We start from the raw sequence: 21,781 nt of genomic DNA, 5'->3' as shown, positions 1-21,781 counted from the left end.
AAATATAAAAACTAGCCGGGTGTGGTGGTGGGTGCCTGTCATCCCAGCTACTTGTGAGGCTGAGGCAGGAGAATCACTTGAACCCAGGAGGCGGAGGTTGCAGTGAGCCGAGATCGTACCACTGTACTCCAGCCTGGGCAACAGAGCGAGACTCCGTCTCAAAAAAAAAAAAAAGCAGGATTGGCCAGGCGGTGTCACTGGGTGCCACTCGTGCCAATCTTGGGCCAGGGGGCTCTCACCCCAGGCAGGCCATGCACAGGCTGCCCTGGCCTTGCAGAGGAGGCTCCTGGGAATGAATGACTGGGGAAGCCTGCTCCATTCCTCCTGTCTGGGAAACAGGTCCCTTCAGTCCAGGCTGTCACCAAATGATGTGAGTCTTTAATACCAGAAATGTGGGAAGGCATTTCTTCCCACTCTTGTGGGAAAACTCACTGACATGCACCATCAGTGACATGTGAATACCAGAGTCCTCTCATTTAAATCCCCATGGCAGGACGCCAAGAGTGCCGAGGATGAGTGTCCTTCCAGACACTTGGGAAAGCACCGGCCCCGCTCAGCACAGGTGGGCAGCAGACTTGACGCCCTGCAAGGCCTGAAGGTGAGAGTGGTGGCACCCGTGCAAGTGCGGCTATGTGGGGTGTGGCCAGCAGGGAAGCCGGGGCCTGGGTGCTCTGGGCCTCTCGGAGGGGCCTTCACTCTGCATGCCTGCCTCTGTGCCGTCACCAGGGACTGCTCGCAATGGCAGGGTGAGCTGCAGAGCATTTGCCGGGTGGTCCCACAAGGGTGGTAAGGGTGTTGGGAGGGCCCCGGGACCCCTAAAGCACATGGGGCCCACGCTGGCTCTTCCTTTCTGTGCCCCTCAGGGTATCTGCCCTGCATTTCAGCTCATTCCCCATCGAAACGGGACAGCCTCTGCCCTAGACGTGTTTTGTCATTTAAGTGTTGAGACGAGCACTGAGATTCAGGCCCTGCCCACACTCAGCGTTCCCAGCGCTGAGACTCGCTCCCCGGATGCATCCCTGTCTGCAGCTGCCTCTCCTGGGTGATCCTTGGAGCATCTGCCTGGGCCTTTAAGCCAGGCCCACTGCCTCCTTACTGCTCTGAGGGGAGTGGGTGGGGGGAGTCCTGTGGCTTCCTCTGGGTTGGAGAGGGTGGCTTTCAAGACTATGATGTCTTTTCTAGACACAACACAGCATCCACACGGTGACCTGTAAATCACCTCAGCAGCAAGAAGACAGGTCCCCAAAGCCACCCCAGGCTCCCGAGCGCCCTGAGGAGCATCGTCGCCAATCCCACAGCTCCTCCTCCTTTTCCAGTGGCGCCCTCCAGGACACGTGGAGGTTGCTAGACCTGGGATCCAGCCCTTCTGGTCTCACCTCCCAGGGTGACTCAACTCCAGGTAGGAGACTGCCCTCCCTAGGAGCTGCCCACAGCTGGCAGCTGGCGGGGGCCACCCTCTCCGAGGGGCATGTGGAGAGTCAGCACCCTGCGTGCCTCCTGCACCCTGAAATCCCTGCACTTTGGTTGAGTAATGCATGGAGTCTCCTTACCTCTCATTTGGCAGCTGAGTGTTTCCCGGGCTATGGTGCAAAGCCCTGAAGGGCAGAAACCATGCCATTTCCTAGCGCAGCACTGTACACCCAGGCGCACGCTGACTTAGAATGCAGCACCGTACACCCAGGCGCACACTGACTTAGAATGCAGCACCGTACACCCAGGCGCACACTGACTTAGAATGCAGCACCGTACACCCAGGCGCACACTGACTTAGAATGCAGCACCGTACACCCAGGCGCACACTGACTTAGAATACAGCACTGTACACCCGGGTGCACGCTGACTTAGAATGGAGCCCAGGTGAGACGCGCAGGCATTGGTGCACTTTAGACGGTCCTGCTCCTGGGGAAGAGCCAGGCCGACCCCAGTGATGGTCCCAGGGAAGAGCCAGGCCGACCCCAGTGATGCTCAGCCTCACGGGCCAGACAAGTGCCAGCCGCATCCTCATCCTCGTCCTGCTTTGCTGCGCGGACGTTGCCGCCCTGAGACTCTTCTCTGCACCTAAGTCATAGGCCTGGTAAACTCAGCAGGTCACAGTGCCAGCTTCTGCTAGTGGTCTCAGGAAGTTTTCAGGAAAGTCTGTTTGAAGGGTGTACCTTGTGGGGACTGCATGGGTCTATGATGTAGCGAGAAGGGTGGAGGGAGACAGATGCTGCTTCGAGGCAGCTGGAGTTGCGGGACGTGTGATGTGGTTCAGCCGGGAGCATGCATCCATCCTGTGTGCCTGCATGGAGGGCGTCCCCTTCTTACCTTATGGCTTCTGTCTTCTGTCATGAGGATGTGTCTCATTCATTTAATCATTCTCTCCTTCATGTGCATTTTAGGCTATTTCCAGTCCTTTACCATCACAGATACTGTTAGAATAGTGACCTTACAGGCTGCAGTGTGTGTGAAAACACACGTGTAAGTGCCCCAGGGGCTTGCTTAGTCAAGGCTGCCCGCATGCCACATGTGGGGGACAGCATCGCCTCAGCCTCACTGCCCACCCAGAGGCTGCTCCCAGCAGCAGTGTCTGAGAGTCATGTAGCCACATGGAACTTTTGCCGGTGGCAGCGGGATTGGCATCAGCGCCTCTGCTGGGAGGTCGTGCACCTTCGTGTGTGTATAGGAGCCACTTCCTTTCCCTGTTCTTCAGTTCTCTGCCCATTTGTATATTAGATGGTTGTCTTTCTTACTGATTTATAGCAGCTCATTACATGTGATAGAAATTAGGCCTTTTCGGTGATAAAATTTAAATGTTTTCTCCCAGTTCTTCATGTTTTTAAATGTTTCTTATGGTGTTTTTTTAATGTTCATATTTTTTATTTTTATGTAATTTAATGTCCTTGTTTTTTATCTTGTCTGTTTTTTTTTTTTCTTTGAGACGGAGTTTTGCTCTTGTTGCTCGGGCTGGAGTGCAATGGCACGATCTTGGGTCACTGCAAGCTCCGCCTCCCGGGTTCAAGCGATTCTCCTGCCTCAACCTCCCCAGTAGCTGGAGCTACAGGCACCCGCCACCACTCCAGGCTAATTTTGTATTTTTAGTAGAGACGGGGTTTCACAATGCTGGCCTGGCTGGTCTCGAACTCCTGACCTCAGTTGATCCGCCCACCTCGACCTCCCAGAGTGCTGGGATTACAGGGGTGAGCCACCGCGCCCGGCCAGAACCACTTCTTATTAACCCCCAAAGTGGCAATGGCTCCCAGTTTTCCATCGCTCATGCTTCCCGCGTATTCAGACTTCTACCTTTGTTATGATGCTAAATGTTCCATGTGTATTTGGAGCTATATCCGGACGGTTCATTCAGCCACTCTCAGTCTGTTCATAGGCAGTTCCATCAGGTCAGAATCAGTGTCACTTCCTGGTCCTTTTACATGTCTGGCTGATGTAGGATCTCCTCTTTACCCTTCTCTCTCAGGATTTTCTTGGTTATTTGCATGTATTTGTTTTTTCTTTTTTCTTTCTTTTTAAATTTAGTAGAGAGAGGACTGGAGGTGGTGGCTCGTGCCTATAATCTCAGCACTTTGGGAGGCTGAGGCAGGTGGATTAGTTGAGGTCAGGAGTTCAAGACCAGCCTGGCCAACATGGTGAAACCCCATCTCTACTAAAAATACAAAAATTCACTGGGCCTGGTGGCGCATGCGTGTAATCCCAGCTACTTGGGAGGCTGAGGCACGAGAATCGCTTGAACCTGGGAGACGGAGGTTGCAGTGAGTTGAGATTGCACCACTGCATTCTAGTCTGGGTGACGGAATGAGACTCTGCCTCAAAAAAAAAAAAAAAAAAAAAAAAAAAAATTTAGTAGAGATAGTGTGTCTCCGTATGTTGCCCAGGCTGATCTCAAATTCCTGGGCTCAAGCGATCCTCCCGCTTCAGCCTCCCAAAGTGCTGAGATTGCAGGTGTGAGTCACCATGCCCGGCCTATTTTTGTATACAATTTTTAGACTTGGCTTGTCTGAGTCTGGTTCCCCCAGCCCCTCCCCACAAACACTATTGTAAGTGTTCTTAGGATTGACACAGCTTCCCTTCTGCCTTAGGAAGGAATGGGGCTGTGTGGCTGGCTTCCGTTCCCCATGTGCTCCGGTGCTGGCATCACGAATGTGGCACGTTTCTCTCTGTCTTCCACGCAGCTGCGTCCCACTCTGTCTTCCTGACCCTCCCACCTGCACTCCATGGCTCTCCTCTGTGCTCAGGATTCTTAGGGGCACCACCTCCTTGCGTTTTTAATTCACCACAAAACATTTTGTCCAAATTTTCATCAACTCAATGGAAAGTTCTTCTGGAGACGTTTGTGTTCATTAGTTTGCTTGTTTCCTTTCTCCTTTTCTCTTGGAGCACTTTTGTTTCTTGGCTCCCCCCTCATTTTTTTTTTTTTTTTTCTTTTTAGAGACAATGTCTCATTCTGTCACCCAGGCTGGAGTGCAGCGCCGCAAACTCAGCTCACTGCAGCCTTGACCTCTTGGGCTCAAGTGATTGTCCCACCTCAGCCTCCCAAGTAGCTGGGACCACAGGGACACGCCACCATGCTCAGCTAAGATTGTTTTAGTTTTTTGTACAGACAAGGTCTCGCTATGTTGCCCAGGCTGGTCTCGAACTCCTGGGCTCAAGCAATCCTCCCACCTTACGCTCTCAAACTGCTGGGATTACAGTCATGAGCCACTGTGCCTGGCCTCATCTTTAAAACAGGTAAATTTTTACTTGACTAGCTATTTGAAAAAGTTTGTATGGAAAATGAAGCCAGAGCCATTTTCCAGTCTAGCAGAGTTTTGTTGTTGATTTTAGCTTCAAGTACAAGTCTCCACCTATCAGGCTTTTAACAGCTGATACAGCTTCTCTCTTCCCTTTCCCCACAGACACTGCACTTTGCAGACAGGGCCTGTTCTGTTCCTGGTTCGCTCTCCCTCCTCTCTTCCAGGAACGGAACAAGGTCAGGGAAGCACTTGCTGCCAGCCCATGTTCCTACTCCTGAAACAAGGAATTAGGTCCTACCCTCAGGGCGTGCCCTTGCCTTTGAGAAATGCCCTCTCTGCTCTTTCTGGGGTCTGTAACAAGGCATCTGTATGTCTTTGACACAGCCCTTGCCGAGTTCCTGCGGCCTTTGGTAGCCCCCACCACCACCACCATTTCTAGCTCTTAGTTTTAATGAAAATGAAGTTTGCATTTTTGCTTTTCATTTTTTTTTTTTTTTTTTTTTTTTTGCTTTTGGATGATTTACAAGGATAGTGAAGGAGTGCTAGCTTCGTGATGCCTTCTTCAAGTCTGGAATCTGTCTTGTTTTCTGATCAGTGCAGCCAAAGAAATGCATATTCCTCCAAGCACTGCTTTACTTTAACCATGTCTCATAAATCTTGACATCCTCATGTTTCCCTTGTCTTTCCCTTGTAGGACTTATAATGCAATTCATTTTGCTTTAACTTAAATGGAATTTTTCCTTAAGTTTCTAGATTTGTGGAATTTTATTTCTTTGTCTGTTACTGATTTCTAATATTTTTACATTCTGGTCAGAGAATTAAATTACTATGATGTTAACTCTTCTGAGAGGGAAATATTAGTTCTTAAACTACAATTATCAATTTATCTGTTTTTGTCAATTGTTGCTTTATGTGTTTTGAGGTCCATTGTTAGGTGCATATATGTTTAGGTTTTTTGCCTTCTTGATCTTTTCCTCCCTTTACCAGTATGTAACATCCTTCATAACCCCTCATGTTGTATTTCACCAAAAAACCTATTTTGTCTGACATGAAAATGGCTATAAGCTCGGCGCGGTGGCTCACTCTTGTAATTGCAGCATTTTGGGAGGCTAAAGTGGGAGGATCGCTTGAACTCAGAGGTTCCACACCAGCCTGGACAATGTAGTGAGACATCATCTCAAAACAAAACAAAACAAAAAAAAGGGCCGGGCACAGTGGCTCATGCCTATAATCCCAGCACTTTGGGAGACAGAGGCAGGAGGATCACTTGAGCCCAGGAGTTCGAGGCTGCAGTGAGCTGTGATTACACACTGCACTCCAGCCTGGGTGAGAGAGCAAGACCCTGTCTCTACAAAAAAAAAAAAAAAGTTATAAGGAGGGAAGGAGTGGTTAACCTGTGCAGTGGAACGCTACAGGTAGGTCCAGTTAGGTCAGGACAGAGAAGCAGCCCCTGCTTTTTTGCAAGATGAAGGTCACTGGTGGTCTTAAGTGTGGTTTCAGGGGAGTAGTAGAATTGTCACTCAATCCTTCCTGGCTTGGGGAGAGGATGGGAGATGGGATGGACAACATATCCAAGAAACTTTGCTCTGAAAATCAGCAGTGAAAAGAGGCCATATTTGTGAAGATGTGGAGTCAAGAGGGGAGGCTCACAAGCTGTCATGTAAAGCCTGCCGGTAGGCAGTGGGAAATGGGATGACTCGGGAGAGAAGTCCTGGAGGTGGCAGGAGAAGGGGCTCGGTGCCCATGTGCAGGGCTGGCCTTTAATAGGACAGAGGCAGAGGTGGGCACCGAAGCCAGAAGGTTGATGGCAGCCAGCGCTGTGCACTTGCCCAGCCTGCAAGCTGTCAAGCAAGCCTGGCGGGAGACAGGAGGCTCCGGGTCAGAGACCAAGGGCTCTGTCCACATAGCAGGCAGCTGGGCAGGCAGTGGCTGCAGGTGCAATGGGCGTGCATCTCAGCTGAGGAACCCAGGCCTGGGGACCGAGTCCTAGAGCAACCACAAGCACCTGCCCTCCGAGTCCTAGAGTGCCACAAGCACCTGCCCTGGGCCTGAGGGAGATGCTTGCTCCGACTTCTGAGCTGCTTGCTGGACAGACACCCTTGCAAAGGGTCTGCAGCAGTGGCCGGGGCAGCCTTCATCGTGCGGGAGTGCACAGGCCCCAGGGAGGCTGTCCGTGGCCCCAGCAGCTGGCCTGGTGGTGGGAAACGGTTCTGGCAGATTCCTTTCCTTTCCTCTTACATGCTCAGCATCCAGGCTGAGAGCCCGAGGCCAGCCACAGGCTCTGAAGGAAGAAGGAGCGGTGTAGGAGGCTTGAGAAAGCGGGTTGTAAAATGGTGGGTTGGCGCCTCAGGAAGCAGATCCAGCAGAGGGTGAAGAGGGCCACCAAGCTCTCTGTGCGACCAGGGAGCTGGTGACCACAGGAGTCACCTGGGGCCGAGGCCGTGCTGCAGGAAGGAGCGTTCCTGACGCAGCGGCACACGTCCACCGAGGCTGAGAGTGTGGGTGGCCTGGGAGGGAAGGCGGTGCTGGTGTGGATCAGTTAAGATGCTTTTAGCTACAAGTCACAGGACAGGATATGAAAGTGACGTGAACCAGAGCTTCCCAGCCTTTATCTCCTCGTGGTAACTGTGGAAAATGCCACGCTTCGCTAAAATAAGGAGAGAACTAAGGGGTCCATATCCCGAGTGCCCAAAATGGTCTCAGCAGGCGGCAGGCACGGCGGCCTCCTGAGGCACAGGAGCTCATTGGAGCCCTCAGTCCCAGGTAAATGGGCCTCAGGTGGCCCCTCTGGGATTCTCTTTTCTACTAATGGCTCTGCAATGGCTGCAGACACTCTCACCATCCCCTGAGAAGGCCAAAAGGTGAAGGGCCTCTCTCTCCTGATTCTTTTTCTTTTAATCAGGGAGGGAGAAGCTGCCCAGAGCCCTCAGCAGACCTGCTGTCCATCTCCTGGATGTGGGGTCATGTTGCCTCCCTATGACCCGGCTCCAAGAGCCTGTCTTAACACAGTCTTAGACCCTGAGCCCTGTGAGTGAGGCCATGTCCCTGAGAGCCTGCTGCCTGCAGCTCAGTAGCACTGGGGCCTCTTGGCAGGAAAGCTGGGGAAGCACTGGGGGCCTCAGCAGGTGGAGGAGGTGGCCAGACGCAGGCCCTGCCATGCCCCTGCCATGCCCCTGCCTCCCTAGGCTGAGACAGTGTGGCTGGTATTTATTTTTTCTTTATTATTTATTTTAGAAACAGGGTCTCACTATGTTGCACAGACTGGGCTAGAACTCCTGACCTCAAGCAATCCTCCTGTCCCAGGCTCCTGAGTAGCTGGGATTACAGGCGGGAGCCACCATGCCTGGCAACAGCTAGTATTTCTTTTTTTTTTTTTTTTTTTTTTTGAGACGGAGTCTCGCTCTTTCGCCCAGGCTGGAGTGCAGTGGCGCAATCTCGGCTCACTGCAAGCTCCGCCTCCCGGGTTCAAGCCATTCTCCTGCCTCAGCCTCCCAAGTACCTGGGACTACAGGCACCCACCACCACACCCAGCTAATTTTTTGTATTTTTAGTAGAGACGGGGTTTCACTGTGTTGGCCAGGATGGTCTGGATCTCCTGACCTCGTGATCCGCCCGCCTCGGCCTCCCAAAGTGCTGGGATTACAGGCGTGAGCCACCGCACCCGGCCAACAGCTGGTATTTCTTAGCAGCGGTGTTGCAATTAAAAAGCAAGCAAGAGGCCGGGTGGGTGGATCACGAGGTCAGGAGATTGAGACCATCCTGGCTAACACGGTGAAACCCCGTCTCTACTAAAATATACAAAAAAATTAGCCGGGCGTGGTGGCGGGCGCCTGTAGTCCCAGCTACTCGGGAGGCTGAGGTGGGAGAATGGTGTGAACCCAGGAGGCGGAGCTTGCAGTGAGCCGAGATTGCGCCGCTGCACTCCAGCCTGGGAGACAGAGCGAGACTCTGTCTCAAAAAAAAAAAAAAAAAGAGCAAGCAAGAAAGATACATTTCAGCGTAAGTCCATGGGGCTTTTGATTCACCCTGTGAAGGATTTAGGAAAAGACTAAAGTGGTTAATGCAGTTGAGTTGTTTAATGATCTGCGGAGTATCTTGATGGTTTCCTTGTGTTTTGAATATTTAAGCATGCTTAACTGAATTATCTGTGTGATATTTTTACTTCATGTAAGAATACTTTCCTTAAAACCTTGGAAACCGCGTTGGTGAAGTAAGGGGTACCACTTAAGGGCACCGGGTTTCTGGTTAAGATGCGACACTGTGCCCTCCAGTGCACTGACACTAGAACAGAGCGCAGCTCGGGAGTCGCTCACCAGACAAGCAGTTTGAAAGCTCCATTCTAGAAACGGAGAGGAAGTTTCCTCCTCTTTTTAAAACATGTTCCATGCATTGTGGGTAACAGAGTATGCACACTACACAGTCATGATTAGAGTTTAAAGTAATAATATTGCCAGGCACAGTGACTCAGCCTGTAAACCCAGCACTTTGGGAGGCTGAGGAGCCCAGGAGTTCAAGACCAGCCTGGGCAACATCTCTGCAAATAATAATAATAATAATAATAATGAAATGATACTGAAATAGTTAACAATTTAGTGGCATCTAAATTAATGACATGAACGACTATTGTAGGACATGGTGTTTAGTCACGACGTCACACAGCCGTGTTGAACAGCCATACTCCTCTTGGACCTGGGATAGGCCCCAAGCCACCCTCCTGCTCATGTCCTCAGCCCTCCTTTGCCAACCTATCCAGACCCAGCAGTCACCCCGTCCCAGGGCACAGCCAACCTCTGAGGCTGGAACAGCTGCCTGGAGTTGGGGCTCCCCCATACACCCTGGATGCGGCTCTTTGGAGGACCCACCTTCAAGCCTAGCCTCCTCTCTCACCTGCGTTTTTATGACAGCCTCAGATAGGTCTCCCACACAGACTGGTGGGGCCCAGCACATCCAACCTCATCTCCCTCCCTTCTTCCCCCAGCCACCTGCACTCCAGCTCCAGCCTGCCTGCACCTGTGGGTGTCCCCCAACCCCTGTGCACCTGTGGGTACCCCACCTGCAGACCCTGCAGCACCTGCAGGCACCCTCCTTGTTTGCCCAGCACCTGCCTCCTCCAAAGGCTGCACAAGAGACCTGTCCCCTATCCAGCTTCCTTCCTTCCTGCACCAGCCCCAGGCCATGCCATTTTTCTTCCTAATCTTGATTCCATCAGTCTGCTTCAGAATGTCTCTGAGGGCAGGAGCATGGTCTGCAGGTGGGGTACCCGTAGGTGCACAGGGGTGGGGGGCACCCACAGGTGCAGGGGCATGGTCCTTGATTCCTGTCCCTTCCACGTACACGGAGATAACTGGGAGGGATGGGAGCATGGGAGGCCCCGAGTCTACAAAACCCAGGAGTCTCAGAAAATGTTAGTCTCAGATAATGCTAGAGAAACTACCGAGCATTATCCAAAAAAATGTGAGGCTTAAAAAAATGACACTTCCTGGAGGGAAGGATTAAATATATAAAGGCAGCAGTTTTCTCCAAAGCGAAGTAATCTGTAGTGTCATTCTAATCAAAATACAGACATAATTTCTCACCACCCCCACCCCCACCCCCGCCCCTACCCCCACCCTACCCCTACCCCCACCTCCAGCCCGCTCAGTGGAGCCTGGTAGATAAGAATGTAGTTGTTCTCCAGGAGCCAAGGAAAGAAAGAACCATTCAACAATTGGCAGGGTGGGAACACAGCTCACTCTGATCTCCGCTTCCTCTCACGGGGACCACACACTACCAGGCATTCCAGGCCGAGGGAGGGACTCCAAGGCAAACCACGAAAATACGCAGAAGTAGAATGGAGTATTTACAAATGGCCGCAAGAGGGTTAACCTTAGATAAGGGTGAAGAAATCACAGATTTCTAAGGTAGTGTTTTTACCTGAAAAATCATAAAACTGGAAAGATATTCTTCAGCAGCACAACAAAAGTCAGCGTACATAAAGAGCGTGGCAGGCTGAGTGGCACCCAGTGAGGACGGAAGCTCTCCTTAAGGCAGTTCCAGAGAACCACCCAGGCAGATGTCTGACCTCACCCCAAAGAAGTACCTGCTTCTGAAGCCGACCCCCTGCAGCAGGCCTGCCTCCACCTCCTTAGAGTGCACCTTATGGGTGTGTATCAAGTGCCCAAGTGTCCTTTCAGGAGCCGGTACAGAGACCAGCCACCCAAGAGTCTGTCCCACGTGTGTGGGCAGCTAAGCACCGCAAGTTCCGGAGCACTTCGCTGGGGCAAAGGATGCTCCAAACCCCATCTCCAGATGCGTGGGGCATCCTGCACTAATGAGTAACACCGCATCAGGTTTCAGTCCTGCACTAATGAATAACACCACATCGGGTTTCAGTGGACTGTCTTCCTTCTCCTTCTTCTCTTACTCCCTCCCAGTCCCTACCCACCAGGCCACAACTGCCCAGTCCCCCTGCACCCCTCCAGACTCCCCAGCCACCCTCAGAACAGAAGTGGTTTTTTAAATATATGTGTATATCCTCTTTTATTTTCAATTGCATATTGTGTGGGCAGCTTGCTTTTTTATTTATGTCTGCAGTATTTTTCTATGTCAGTACACACAGAGCTGACAGATCTTTCTGGTAGTTTTGTGAGCCAATGCAGCGGCTCACCTCCCTTTGTTTTGGTGTCTGATGTTTGTGGACACTTGGATGGCCTGTCGTTTTTAGCTCTTAAGACAGTGAACCTCCTGTGCGTGTGCCCCGCGTGCTCACAGAGGCTGATGTTAGATCAGTATCTAGAAGGGAACTAGCTGGGTCAAAGGTAGGGCAGTTTGAGTTCTGAGTGCTGTTACCCAATTGCCCCCAGGACATTGGCCCCTGCTCCTGGTTGCAGGCGTGAGGCACCTTTCCTCACTCAGTACTGGTGGATTTAGCAAATGGTTTGGGTGTTTTTTTGTTTGTTTGTTTGTTTGTTGGCCAATCTGGTAAGTCAAAACTGATACTTCGTTATTGGTTGTAATTTGCCTTTTTTTTTCCTAGTCCATTTTATTTTATGTATCTGAGATGGAGTCTCACTCTGTCGCCCAGGCTGGAGTGTAGTGGCGCAGCCATGGCTCACTAAAGCCTCAACCTCCCAGGCTTCTCAACCTCCTGGGCTCAAGCATTCCTCCTTCCTCAGCATTCCGAGTAGCTGGGACCACAGGCACGTACCACCACGTCTGGCTAATTTTTTACATTTTGTAGACAGGATCTTGCCATGTTGCCCAGGCTGGTCTTGAACTCCTGGGCTCAAACAGTCCTCCCACCTTGGCCTCCCAAAGTGCTGGATTATAGGCATGAGCACCTGGCCTAATTTGCCTGGTTGTCGTTTGAGTCAGGATCCCCCTCTGTTGCCCAGTACAGTGGTGCAATCTCAGCTCACTGCAAGCTCCACCTCCTGGGCTCAAGTGATCCTCCCACCTCAGCCCCTGGAGTAGTTGGGGTTATGGTGTGCGCCACCACGCCTCACTAATTTTTTTATTTTTTTGTAGAGATGGGTTTTCCCCATGTTAGCCCAGGCTGGTCTCGAACTCCTGGGCTCAAGTGATCTACCTCGGCCTCCCAAAGTGCTGGGATTCCAGGCATGAACCACTGCACCTGGCCCAATTCACCATGTTTAAATGATGAGGTTGGTCATTTTTCCTATCAAGTGGCCATCTTATATATGTGGTTTATGTGTTGTTGACATTTTTGTCCTTTTCAAAGGGGACTAGGAAAGCTGGCAACACAAAAATGGGTGTTTGTTGTGACTTCTGAAAGTCAGGGACTCGAAGAGAGACAGGAGCTTTCCAGAGAGGGCCCTGATGTGGGGGGGGACCTAGACTGGAGACCAGAGGGAAAGCTGCAAGCCTGGTTTACAGATACATGGAATCGGAATGGTTTTGTGTGTTTTCCTTGAGTATTTTTTGAGTACCTACTAAGTGCCAGACACCATACCTGGTGTTTCACCTGTGCTCAGGTATTTAGGCTAAGGCTGTACAGCTACTACGATCCCATTGTCAAATGCAGAAACTGAGGCCCAACGCTACATGGCCACAGAGCCCATAGGTGAGGGTCCCAAGGCCCAGCCCTTGCTCTACACCCTGGAGTTCTGGAAGAGACTCCTCTGATTAGATCAGGGGGAGGGCCAAGCATGTCCTGGGGTCAGAGGAGAGGCTGGGTCGGAGCTTCTGAGGAATGCAGCTGTGCTGTGGGGGTGGGGAAGACTGCATAGGAGAAGTGGGTAGGGCCGCCATGTAGGGCCTCATCAAGACTGGGGCCAGGGCTCAGTGGGCCGCCCCTGGGCTGCTCCCTGGGGGTGGGAGTTGGAGGTGGTCCCTGCCATGCACCCTGTGGGTGGGTCGGAGGTGAGTGATTTTGTTTTCTTCTGGGTGGAGGCCCCCCTCCCTCACTCCTCACCCCACTCTCCAATTGCAGGGGATGGTTTAGGAACAAAAATGGTCACAACTTTAAAGGAGGTCCCATGTTAATGCTGGCTTTTTTTTTTTTCTTTAAAAAATTTGTTCTTTTGAAATTTATATTTGTTTCTCCACAGATTTTGAGATGTTGTGGCTGCGCGCGGTGGCTCACGCCTGTAATCCCAGCACTTTGGGAGGCTGAGGCGGGTGGATCATGAGGTCAGGAGTTCAAGACCAGCCTGGCCAAGATGGTGAAACCCCGTCTCTACTAAAAATACAAAAAATTAGCCGGGCACGGTGGCAGGCACCTGTAATCCCAGCTACTCCAGAGGCTGAGGCAGGAGAATCGCTTGGACTTGGAGGGTGGAGGTTACAGTGAGTCAAGATCTCGCCACTACACTCCAGCCTGGGCGACAGAGGGAGACTGCATCTCAAAAAAAAAAAAAAAAAAAAAAAAGGTTGCATAAATTTTTTGTATTTTTGAGACAGAGTCTCCCTCTGTCGCCCCGGCTAGAGTGCAGTGGTGCAATCTCAGCTCACTGCAGCCTCCACCTCCCAGGTTCAAGTGATTCTCCTGCCTCATCCTCCTGAGTAGCTGGGACCAGAGATGTAAGCCACCATGCCCAGCTAATTTAAAAAAAACTTTTTTTGTACAGACAGGATCTTACTATGTTGCCCAATATGGTCTTGAATTCCTGGGTTCAAGCAATCCTCCCATGTCAGCCTCCCTAAGGGCTAGGATTACAGGCGTGAGTCACCATGCCTGGCCCATAAAATGTATCTTAAGGTCGCATAATTCTGTTAACTGGCTGCTAACTCGGTTAATTTTTTTTAAACTGTTTGTAGAATTAGAGCATTTCTGGGCAGTTCTGTGTGTTGAAGACACCTTGTAGCCAGGCTTTTCTCATCTAAAGATCCAAAGGGAAAGAAGGACAAAAGCCGCCCCCTCTTGCCCCCTCTTGCCCCCTCTTGCTGGACGGCCCGAATGCTGGTGGAGCCTCCACCGGAGATCACACAGGGCTCCAGTGACTGCGCCCTGCTTGGTCCCAGTGGTTGCCGCAGGCTGGGGCTCTTTGCTCAGATGAAGGCCAAGTCCAAAGTCACACGGCCCCAGCTGGTGGAGTCAGAATCTGAATCCAAGCCCTGGATCCAGTCCAGGCCAGAGCCTCCTCTGCAGAGAAGGTACTAGGTGCCCATGCACAGGGTGACTGCCAACCTCGTGGAGTGGGGGCAGTGGTGGCCCTGCGGGCGGGCTTGGTCTTCCGAGACCATGTCAGTGCCACCCCAGGGCCGCCCTCCATGGCAGTGTGGGTCCAACAAGCCTGTCTTCCCATTTTTCTGAGAGAGGCTGGAAATCCTGTTCTTTTTATATATAAAGTGTTTCCTTTTCAAAATATTGGCAACTAAGTAAATCCAAACAAAGTGTGGGCTAAATCATGGCACACTCCTGCCTCACGGGTGGCCCTCCAGCTAAGAGTCATGTTTACAATTTTAGAGGTTTGGTGGGCTCCAATGGGACCACGCCTGGGGATGGAGTGGCTGTGGGTGAGTGTGTCTCCACTCCCACACCTCGCCTCTCAGAAGACAGAGCACAGGATTGCGACACCCGAGCTCCAGCCGCCCTCCACCTAGTCACTGTAGCCCTGCAGGGGCTGCCAGCCTCTGCATTCAGGAGCCAGTGGGCGCCGAGGACACACTCCCTCCATCCCCTGCCTGGTGTCCTGTGCTTTTTGAGCTGAGACTGTTCTGGGCCTTTCCTGAAAGGATGGTGGAACTCCAGAGTGTCATTTCAGTGTGATTGGCCTCTGCAGGACCAGCTGGGCTCCCAAAACATAAAAACATGCCCTGAGCATTTGGCCTCAGCACCAGCTCATCCTCACGCCCCCGCCCCTCCCCACTCACCCAGCCAGAAGCCCCCATGCTGCCTCCGGCCCCCACCTCCACAGGCACTTTTGTGCTTCTTGTGACACCCAGGGCTTTCGTTCATTTCGTGAGAGCAGGTCGGGATGGCCCCGCCATGGATGGGTGAGGAGCCGGCTGTGACATGTTAAGAAACGGGGGACAGTGAAGAACAGTCTGTGCCTCCTCTGTAAACGCGCAGGGAATGTTACAGTCCGCTCTTCCTTCTGTGGTCTCACTCTGTGTACTGACGAGGGAACCCCCTCAGGGCCCAGGTAACCTGCACTAGAAGGTGCACATCAGGCTCCTGATGGCCAAGGTGAGATGGACAGCCCAAGACAGCTGCAAGACCAAGCTGCAGGGGAGGCAAGGGGGCCTTGGGGCTCTTATTTACTTTATTCTCGCTCTGTTGCCCAGGCCAGAGTGCAGTGGTACAATCTTGGCTCACTGTGGCCTCAACTTTCCAGGCTCAAGTGATCCTCCTGCCTTGGCCTCCTGAGTAGCCGAGACTACAGGTGCACATCACCATAGCTGGCTAATCTTTTTACATTTTATTTTATTTTATTGTAGAAACGGGGTCTCACTATGTCACCCAGGCTGGTGTCGAACTCCTGGGCTCAAGCGGTCCTGCCGCCTTGGCCTCCCAAAGTGCTGAGATGACAGGTGTGGGCCCCATGCCCGGCCTGGCGTGAGCCCTTCACCCAAACATGAACCAGGAGGCGAGCTTGGTAAGGAGTACGTGGGCTCCAGGAATGCGAGGGGGAATGAATGGAGGCAGCTCCTCAGTGTGCAAAAACATGCAGCGCGGGCCTCACTGGTCGCTGTCACAGCAGCCTTGCAGTGGGATCAGGACAGTCCTGCTGTCCAGGAAGGAGAGGACCCTGCTCTCTTGTTTCTCAGTACCTGCCCCTGTCCTTCTAGCCCCATTGCTGCTCTCAGGACAAGCTGTGACTGAGAGAGCAGGTCACACTGGTGACATTTTATGAGGCTGGACGCACAGCTCCACAGCACCTTGTCACTGAAGCTACAGGAATCCAAGAACTGGTGCTCTGGCCAAGAAGGGGGCACTGGGGTGCCCTGAATGGCACGGACAACCCCAGCCCCCCGCCTTCACTGATTGTCATGACCTGTGGCTTCCGAAGAAGGACAGGGCAGTCTCGGAACTTTCTGAGAAACGGATGGTCAAGTAGATGTTTGTTAGCTCTTTTCTTGAAATTGTAATGACGAAACCATGACTGCCACTTAGGAAAGTAACTTGTGTTGAAATAACTTTTAGAACAAAGTAAATACATTAAGAAATAACCAGGCTGGGCGCGGTGGCTCACGCCTGTAATCCCAGCACTTTGGGAGGCCGAGGTGGGCGGATCACGAGGTCAGGAGATCGAGACCATCCTGGCGAACACGGTGAAACCCCGTCTCTACTAAAAATACAAAAAAAAAATTAGCCAGGCATGGCAGCTCACGCCTGTAATCCCAGAACTTTGGAAAGCCGAGGTGGGCAGATCGCCTGAGGCCAGGAGTTCACAACCAGCCTGGTCAACTTGGTAAAACCCCATCTCTACTAAAAATACAAAAATTAGCCAGGCATGGTGGTGCATGTCTGTAATCCCAACTACTCGAGAGGCTGAGGCACGAGAATCACTTGAACCTGAGAGGCAGAGGTTGCAGTGAGCCGAGATCGCGCCACTGCACTCTAGGCTGAGTGACAGAGCAGACTCTTGTCTCAAAAAACAAAACAAAACAAAAAACACCACATAACCCAACTTTCACCCAAAACAAGGCCCAACACTCTTTAAAAGACAAGAAAGCGAGCACCATGGCTCACGCCTGTAATCCCAGCACTTTGGCAGGCCAAGGTGGACGGATCACTTGAGGTCAGGAGTTCACGACCAGCCTGGCCAACTTGGTAAAACCCCGTCTCTACTGAAAATACAAAAATTAGCTGGGCATGGTGGCAGGTGCCTGTAATTTCAACTACTTGGGAGGCTGAGGCACAAGAATCACTTGAACCTTGGAGCTAGAGGTTGCAGTGAGCTGAGATCGCACCACTACACTCCAGCCTGGGTGAAAGAGCAGACTCTGTCTCAAAAAACAAAAACAAAAAACAAGAAAACATATAACCCAACTTTCTATCAAAACAAGGCCCAACATGCTTTAAAAGATAAGAAGACCGGATGTGGTGGCACATGTCTGTGGTCTCAGCTGCTTGGGAGGCTGGGGCAGGAGTATTGTTTGAGCCTGGGAGGTCGAAGCTGCAGTGAGCCGAGATCGCGCCACTGTGCTCCAACCTGAGCGACAGAGCAAGACAGCCTCTCAAAAAAAAAAAAAAAAAGACCAGGCACTTTGAGAGGCCAAGGTGGGTGGATCACGAGGTCAGGAGATCGAGACCATCCTGGTTAACACGGTGAAACCCCGTCTCTACTAAAAATACAAAAAATTAGCCGTGTGAGGTGGTGGGCACCTGGAGTCCCAGCTACTCGGGAGGCTGAGGCAGGAGAATGGCGTGAACCCGGGAGGCGGAGCTTGCAGTGAGCCGAGATCCCACCACTGCACCCCCGCCTGGGCAACAGAGCAAGACTCCATCTCAAAACAAAACAAAAACAAAAAAGAAACAAAAAAACAAAGTCTGTCTTTGATTCTGTTTTTGTGCTGAGGAGATGATGAGGCTGTCTTCTACTTCTCCTCCAGCACATATACTCTTTTTTCTTTCCTTTTTTTTTTTTTTTTTGGCTCACCGCAACCTCTACCTCCAGGGTTCAAGTGATTCTCCTGCCTCAGCCTCCCGAGTAGCTGGGATTACAGGCATGTGCCACCATGCCCAGATAATTTTTGTATTATTAATAGAAACGGGGTTTCTCCATGTTGGTCAGGCTGATCAACTCTCGACCTCAGGTGATCTGCCCGCCTCAGCCTCCCAAAGTTGTGCTGGGATTACAGGCGTGAGCCACCGCACCCGGCCTCTTTTTCTTTTTTTTTTTTTTGAGACAGAGTCTCGCTCTGTCGCCCAGGCTGGAGTGCAGTGGTGCGATCTCGGCTCACTGCAAGCTCTGCCTCCCGGGTTCACGCCATTCTCCTGCCTCAGCCCCTCCGAGTAGCTGGGACTACAGGCGCCCGCCACCACGCCCGGCTAATTTTTTTTGTATTTTTAGTAGAGACGGGGTTTCACCGTGGTCTCGATCTCCTGACCTCATGATCCGCCCGCCTTGGCCTCCGAAGTGCTGGGATTACAAGCGTGAGCCACTGCGCCCAGCTTTTTTTAAATAGAGTTGGGGGGGGCGCCTGGAGCAGTGGCCGTGGACACCGGTCTCATTCTCCAACATGAAGGCTGTGGGGCTCAAGATTTTCCACTCATGAGAACAATCCCTGTGTGTCTTTTCCGTATAACCTTCATCAGGTTCGAGATCTCGGCTGGGCATGGGGGCTCACACCTGTAATCCCAGCACTTTGGGAGGCCAAAGTGAGTGGATCGCCTGAGGTCAGGAGCCTGGTCAACATGATGAAACCTTGTCTATACTAAAAATACAACAATCAGCCAGGCACAGTGGCAGCACCTGTAGTCCCAGCTACTCGGGAGGCTGAGGCAGGAGAATCACTTGAACCTGGGAGACGGAGGTTGCAGTGAGCTGATATTACATCACTGCACTCCAGCCTAGGCCACAGAGCAAGACTCCATCTGGAAAAAAAAAATTCCTGGTTAACTAGAATTTCTATTAAAGTTAGGTGTTAAACTTTGTAAGATGTTTTTTTCTGTGTTAAGATAATCATGATTTTTTTATTTTCATGTGTTAATGAAATATGATAGATTTTCTGATGTTGAATGAACCTTGCATTATTGAAATACACTTGATAAATATACTTGATAAATATTTTTAAATACTTTTTTGATTTGACTTGCTAATGTTTTTATATGCAGTTTTTGCAGCTATGTTTATAAGTTAAATAGGCCTACGGTTTTCTTTCCTTGTGTTCTTATCTGGTTTGGGAACCAAGATTACTTTACCTCATAAAATGAACTGGGCAACTCTTTTTCTGCTTTTCTAAATAATTTAAATAAGATGGGCCGGAGGTGGTGGCTCACACCTGTATTCCCAGCATTTTGGGAGGCTGAGGCGAGAGGATCACGAGGTCAGGAGTTCGAGACCAGCCTGGCCAGCATGGTGAAACCCCATCTCTACAAAAAAAAAAATACAAAAAATTAGCTGGGCATGGTGGCAGGCACCTGTAGTCTCAGCTACTCAGGAGGCTGAGGCAGGAGAATCGCTTGAACCCGGGAGGCGGAGGTTGCAGTGAGCCGAGGTCACACCACCGCACTCCAGCCTGGGCGACAGAGCGAGACTGTCTCAAAATAAATAAATTAATTAATAAGATAGGAATTGACTATTGAAATTTTGGTTTCCTTGAAAATTCAACAGAACCACCTGTAAAACTATCTCAGCCAGGGGATCTTTTGGGATGGGAAGTGTTTGATTATCATTTCAATTTCCTTAACAATTATTGGGGCTGGGCACAGTAGCTCACACCTGCAATCCCAGCATTTTGGGAGGCCAGGGTGAGAGGATCACTTGAAGCCAGGAATTCGAGACCAGCCTGGGCAACAAAGCAAAAGTCTGTCTCTGCTTTAAAACAGGCAAGGTGCAGTGGTTCACACCTGTAATCCCAGCACCTTGGGAGGCCGAGGCGGGTGGGTCACTTGAGGCCAGGAGTTTGAGACTAGCCTGGCCAACATGGTGAAACCCTGTCTCTACTAAAAATACAAAACTTAGCCGGGTGTGGTGGCCGGTGCCTTTAATCCCAGCTACTCGGGAGGCTGAGGCTTGAAATTCACTTGAACCCCAAAGGCAGAGCTTGCAGTGAGCCGAGATCACACCACTGCACTCCAGCCTGGGCGACAGAGCGAGACTCTGTCTCAAAAAAAAAAAAAAAAAAAAAGTTATTGAGCATTTCAATTGGCTTTTTTGTTGTTGTTGCTGATTTTGGAACTTTTCGTTTCATCTAGCTTACTGGTTTAATTTACGAGTTTCATTTGACTCACTAGTGAGTGGCCTCCTGGCCTCCTCGCTGTGCAGCTCTATTGTCTCCCCTCTTGTGTTCGTTTGCTCTCCCTTTTTTCATTTTTTTGTTTTTTTGCTCTTCTTTTGTTTTGTTTCTTGAGATGGAATCTCAGTCCGTCACCCAGGTTGGAGTGCAGTGTCCCTATCTCGGCTCACTGTAACCTTCCACCTCCCAGGTTCAAGCGATTCTCCTGCCTCAGCCTCCCAAGTAACTGGGATTACAGGTGCCCGCCACCATGCCCAGATGATTTTTTTTTTTTTTTTTGAGACGGAGTCTTGCTCTGTCACCCAGGCCGAAGTGCCGTGGCGCAATCTCGGCTCACTGCAAGCTCTGCCTCCCAGGTTCACACCGTTCTCCTGCCTCAGCCTCCCGAGTAGCTGGGACTACAGGTGCCTGCCACCACGCCCGGCTATGTTTTTGTATGTTTTTTGAGTAGAGACTGGGTTTCACCGTGTTACCCAGGATGGTCTTGATATCCTGACCTCGTGATCCACTCGCCTCAGCCTCCCAAAGTGCTGGGATTACAGGCGCGAGCCACCGTGCCTGGCATAAATAATTCTTAATTCATTTTATGATTTTCTTTATAACCAAAGATTATTCAGTAGTAGGTTTTACAATTTTGAAGCAGAAGCAGGATGAGAGGTTTTTTTGTTGTTGTTTTTTGTTTTTTTATGAGACAGAGTCTCACTGTCTCCCAGGCTGGAGTGCAGTGGCACGATCTCGGCTCACTGCAGGCTCCGCCCCCTGGGGTTCACACCATTCTCCTGCCTCAGCCTCCCGAGTAGCTGGGACTACAGGCGCCCGCCACCTCGCCTGGCTAATTTTTCGCATTTTTAGTAGAGACGGGGTTTCACTGTGTTAGCCAGGATGGTCTTGATCTCCTGACCTCGTGATCCCCCCGCCTCGGCCTCCCAAAGTGCTGGGATTACAGGCATGAGCCACCGCACCCGGCCAGGATGAGAGGTTTTGATGTTGGTTTCAAATTTTATTGCATTACGTTTGAAATGAATTGAGACTTGCTCTGTGGCCTGATATGATCAGATTCTAGGCATGGTATGTTTGCCAAAAGAGAAAGTGAATCATCTGCCTGCAAGGTTAGACCTCCTGTGCCTCATGACTCAAGCCAACCAGTCCTGTTAATTAATGAGTTTTTGCCAGGAGTACACGGGTTTGTTTTTGAGGAACGTGGGTGAGTTAACACCTTCATCTACTCTCAGTTACCTCTTTCCTGCAGTTCTGTCTGTCAGTACTTGACATGTTTTGAAGTCGTACCTTTTTATTTATTTTTTTCTTTTTTCTGCATCTGAAGTCTTACCTTTTAAAATGCAGAGTTCTGGCCAGGTATGGCAACTCACGCCTGTAATCTCAGCACTTCAGAGGCCGAGGAGGGTGGATCACTTAAGGTCAGGAGTTCAAGACCAGCCTGGCCAACATGGTGAAATCCCATCTCTACAAAAAATACAAAAATTAGCCAGGCAAGGTGGCAGGCACCTGTAATCCCAGCTACTCGTGAGGCTGAGGCAGGAGAAGTGCTTGAACCCGGGAGGTGGACACTGCAGTGAGCTGAGATCACGACACTGCACTCCAGCCTGGGTGACAGAGCGAGACTCTGTCTCAAAAAAAAACAAACAAACAAACAAAAAAAACAGAGTTCTTTGCCTCTTATGACATTTTCTGCCTAATTCTATTTT

At 51.0% G+C, this 21,781-nt stretch overlaps 1 protein-coding gene across 1 annotated transcript in view; it reads left to right on the top strand.

Moving 5' to 3' along the window:
• Positions 1–21,781, top strand: part of CCDC57 (coiled-coil domain containing 57) — a 35,365-nt gene that overhangs the window by 4,712 nt on the left and 8,872 nt on the right. The window contains exons 3-4 of the mRNA XM_058428791.1: positions 494–598; positions 1,183–1,399. Coding sequence (XP_058284774.1) covers positions 494–598; positions 1,183–1,399 — 322 coding nt within the window. The remainder of the gene's footprint in view (positions 1–493; positions 599–1,182; positions 1,400–21,781) is intronic.

This window comes from Hylobates moloch, unplaced genomic scaffold (assembly GCF_009828535.3).
Source record: "Hylobates moloch isolate HMO894 unplaced genomic scaffold, HMol_V3 SCAFFOLD_15, whole genome shotgun sequence".
NCBI lineage: Eukaryota > Metazoa > Chordata > Mammalia > Primates > Hylobatidae > Hylobates > Hylobates moloch.
The sequence above is the reverse complement of the archived record's forward strand: the minus strand, read 5'-3'. Positions and strand labels throughout refer to the sequence as shown.